The sequence below is a fragment of the Octopus sinensis genome, linkage group LG22 (genome assembly GCF_006345805.1).
Source record: "Octopus sinensis linkage group LG22, ASM634580v1, whole genome shotgun sequence".
NCBI classification, from domain to species: Eukaryota; Metazoa; Mollusca; class Cephalopoda; order Octopoda; family Octopodidae; genus Octopus; species Octopus sinensis.
In genome coordinates, this window is record NC_043018.1 from 14729830 (window position 1) to 14734829 (window position 5000).

At 34.2% G+C, this 5000-nt stretch overlaps 1 protein-coding gene across 2 annotated transcripts in view; it reads left to right on the top strand.

Moving 5' to 3' along the window:
• LOC115223154 (homeobox protein Nkx-2.5) overlaps positions 1-3432 on the top strand; it is an 18812-nt gene extending 15380 nt beyond the window's left edge. For both annotated transcript variants that reach the window (XM_036512154.1, XM_036512155.1), the window contains one exon: positions 2857-3432. In XM_036512154.1, the coding sequence (XP_036368047.1) occupies positions 2857-3428 (572 nt within the window). In that variant the 3' untranslated portion in view covers positions 3429-3432. The remainder of the gene's footprint in view (positions 1-2856) is intronic.
• The last annotated feature ends 1568 nt before the right edge of the window (positions 3433-5000 follow it).

A 5000-nucleotide genomic window follows, 5' to 3' on the forward strand; every position in this document is an offset into this window, starting at 1 on the left:
CACCATCTAGAAAATTACATATAATAGAAATATTTAAATTAAAATAACAATAAAATGTCAAAGATTAAGTAATTGCAAAAATATAATAATAAAACGTATATAAATTGCATATACTTTATATACGTTATTATTATTATATTTTTGCAATTTACTAATCCTTTTATATATATAATATATTGTGTGAAATTTGATTTAGCATTTCTAAATTTAATTTTTTTTTCCTTGTAAGTTTTGGATTTTATTCCCTCCCTCAATTTATTAATAATTAATATATATAATATATGTATATATATATATATAGTATATATATATATAATATATATATATATATATATATATATATATAGAATATATATATATATATGTTATATATATATATATATTATATATATATATATATATTATATATATATATATATATATATATATATATATATATATATATATATATATATATATATATATATATATATATATAAATGTGTACATATCCATGCAAGTATATACACACATCACACACACACACACACGCGCGCTCACGCACGCTCACGCACGCAACTCATCACACACACACACACGCGCGCACGCAAGATGTATCTGAGTGATTATGCATGTGTGTGAGCGAACAAGAACGTGCTGTCACCAATCTTACGTTAAGAGAACAAAAAAATATATTACTAAACTGAAAGTGACGACCACCATGAAATACTGAGATGTATGAGAGAGGGAGAGAGAGGAGGAAATAAGAGAAGTGAGAGAGAGAGAGAGAGCGAGAGAGAGTGAGTGAAGGAGAGTGAAAGAAATAAGAAGACTGGAGATGATTAGGCTAGCGAGAAGCAAGCAGAGATTGAGAGATGAAAGGCAATTGGTGAAATTTGTTAGGATGAAAAGATTTGGTATATACAAATATATATAAATATATATATACATATATTTAGGGAGGGGTGGAGAGAGAGATGCGTATATTATATATTTGTGTAATTGTTTGTGTGTATAGAATCTCTTCCTGTGTCATGCGAATATAATAATATCGTGCATTTGCTACAAATCAATATTAGTGTTAAATATCGATATGGAATTTTGGCGCAGGACCACAATTTCGGAGCAAGGGAGTCAGTCGATAACATCGCTTCCAATACTCTACAGCAGTGATTCCCAAGGTGGGGCGTACGCCCCACTGGTGGGGCCTGAGAAAATTCAGGTGGGGCGCGGGGCATAGACGTGGGCTGTGAAAATATTTGTACATGACGAGCGGTCATCGCGGGCACAACCTTAGATTCAATTCTCAAACTATTTTTTTGTATTTTGAATACAATTTTTTAATTTTTGATTTTTTTCAATTGTAAGTAGGCCACATGTACTTTAAATGTGAGTGGACATGGGAAAGGTGGGGCGTAAAAACTTTTGCTATGAAAGTTGGGGCGCCGGGAAAAAAGGTTGGGAACACTGCTCTACAGAACTTATTTTTATCGATTTCTGGTGATGAAAGGCCAAGTCGACCTCGGCAGAATTTGAACTCAGAACATAATGACATAAAAATGTCGCTAAGTATTTTTCTTTCCGGCGTTTCTAGCGATTCTTATTTCTTTATTGCTCACAATGGGCTAAACATATAGAGGACAAGCAAGGACAGACAAAGGGATTAGATCGACCCAGTGCGTAACTGGTACTTATTTAATCGATCCCGAAAGGTCGAAATGCAAAGTCGACCTCGGCGGAATTTGAACTCAGAACGTAATGGCAGACGAAATACTGCTCAGCATTTCGCCCGGCGTACTAACGTTTCTGCCAGTTCGCCGCTTTCATATTAGTCTTTAATATCGATACAAGAAATTTCAGGTAACAATAATTGTATTACGAAGTAACGAGAAAAGAAAACGTAGCGCCCATACAGGAGCTGCAAGACTGGTGGTGGTGGTGGGGAGGGGTTGAGTCTCGAGGGATAGTATCTCCTGACTGCAATGGGTGTTAGTCCGAATATCTGTGACACACCTCGCTTTGTAAAACGATCCTAAGGCCCAGGTGGCAGTGACGGTGGTTGTGTTGATGTTGGGTGATGGATTGCGTCTACCGAAAGCCCATAATACAACCTCGACCTATTCACTGTACATGTTAGAAATAACCGCTAAATGTCCCTCAAAATCACGCTGCACCATCTTAAAGGATGAAAGGCTTTTGATACTGGAGTCCTATAACGATAGTTTGGGGAGAGGAAAGGTATGATGATGAGCAGCTCAGAAGTAAATAGGGGTCACATTCAGGGATCACGTTCAGGCATAGATTGCTTACGGTTGGTTGTTGCTATTTAGCCCCATGCCCCTAATTGTGCAATAATACCATGAAAGCTTTTTAACTGTGAGTAAACTAACTTTATTTTTAAGTATAATCTATATGCCAAATATTCCGTCCCATTTTCTGATAGTATGGTGCAATTTTGAGTGAGATTTGGCTGCTATTTTTAGCATTTGTTAGTTATTTAATTTATTTCTACTCCAGCTTGTTGATTTGTTAGATGCTAAACACGTCGGTATACAATTACTGTTTTTCTGTTGAGGACCGCTATGCACTTTGTTTGAATAAATAGAAGAGACCTGTGTTAGGATGTCAGGTCATCAATCTAACAGTTATAAACATAGTTTATAGTTGACTCTAACTACCAGTAATTTATTGGTATTGTTGACTGCAAGATTTCAGAAATTAGTCACGTGACTAATCAAATAGTCATTTATACTCTGTAATGAAACAAGTGTTTCTTGTTTTTTTCTTCTTAATTTATTCTGGTTGACGTGTAAAATTATGAAAATGTGATTTTGGTGAAACAACTAAAGGAATCGTGTTTTCTTTTCTCTTTCACAGACAAAATGACGTGCCCAACACCGACAGACAACGAGAAAATCAAAGGTGACTCCAATAACAACAACAACAACAACAACAGCAACAGCATGGTCGATGGAACTGGAGATTGTCCATTGTTACGTCAACGTCAGAGACGGAAACCGCGGGTCCTCTTCTCACAGGCACAAGTCTATGAACTGGAAAGACGATTCAAACAGCAACGCTACCTATCGGCGCCAGAAAGGGAACAGCTAGCGAATATGTTGAAGCTAACCTCAACACAGGTCAAAATCTGGTTTCAAAACCGTCGCTACAAATGCAAACGCCAACGTCAGGATAAAAACCTGGAACTGTCGACGATGCAGCCACCGAGGAGAGTGGCCGTACCAGTACTGGTTCGGGATGGCAAACCATGTTTGGGGCAGAGCAGTGTCAGTCCACCATACTCCACTCCGTACAATGTCAATCCATTCGCCTACTCAACCGGCCCAGTCTACAGCAACAACAACAACAATAACCTAACGTCAGTCAATCAAATCCAACAGACAAGTTATGTACAGAATCAAATTCACCATGGAATCCGAGCATGGTGAAAAACATCACAAAACACTAATGACAACAACAACAGCAATTTCTTCATTCACTTTCTCTTTCTCTCTCTCACTTTCTCTGGCTTACTTTTTAAAAAAACTATATATACAGATAGTATATATAATCATATATATATATATATATATTATATACTATATAATATACATACACATATATATACATATACATATATATATATGACACCTGCACATATACTCATATGCCAAAAATACACGCACATACACATGCATATATATATGCATATATATATATATATGTATATATATGTATGTATATATATATATATATATATATACATATACACATATATATGTGTGTGTGTGTGTCTACGTATATGTATGTCTTGTGTGTATACGTGTGTGTACATGTGTGTGTGCATATATATATATATTTATATATAAGTATATGCTTGCGTGTGTGTATATGTGTGTGCATAGGGCAATGAGAAAGTGGGTGTGTATATTTCTTAAAACTCTCGTCTGATATCAAGGATGAAAACGATGTACCCCAGCAAGGGCTCAAACGTCATCCACTTGAACACTTCTCAATTTTGAAAACAGTTTGTCTTAATCTCTCACTTCCTGACCTGAGCGCTCGATGATATTGAACTGTGGAACCATCCTTCGAAAAGGATATCCTTCATACACCCTTATTCAACCTGCATCCTTACCCCTGATGGAATCACTATATACATCAACATCATCATTTTATCATTATGTTCATAATGAAAAATGCTAGTACTACTATATATATATAATATATATATATATATATATATATATATAATATGTATGCTATCACTTATGGGTATATATAACATATATATGCTACCATTTATATATATATAAGTACATATATATATATATATATATAGGTATATATATATATCATAATATATATATAATATATATATATATTATATATATAAGTATTATATATATATATTATGTATGTATATATACATACATACAAGACAGATACACGCAGAAAAACACGTTCGCATACAAAATGAAAATACAGCAAAAGCCACTTCGAACTGTCGAATACTGCGCAAGAACACAAAAAAGACAAACAACATTGGCATTGAATGCTAAAGTCTCTCTCATCTAACAGTAAATACGAGTGTCTATATATTAACATAGCCAACAAAATCAATGGCGGAATGACAGAAGCAACACTTAAAATACGCACACATTCACACACGCACACGTTCACATAAATATTCGATTTAATCGATCATGCTAATTGTCTGTAAGATGGTGGCGTTGTGTTAATATGAGAAAATATTATTCAATTATAATTATTATTACTATTATAATTATTATTATTATAATTATTATAATTAATATCGCTATTCCAATTATTATATATATTTTTCTTAACACGAATAGAACCCTTACCATATCTCTCTTCTTTGTTGTTATTGTTTGTTATTTTTATTGCAGGGTAATTTATACCCGGTTGTGCGATGTCTATGTTTTAATACAACAGGTATACATTGTGATACATCCCATCTTCCATCGTTGTTACTGTTACCTATTTCTTTACTACCC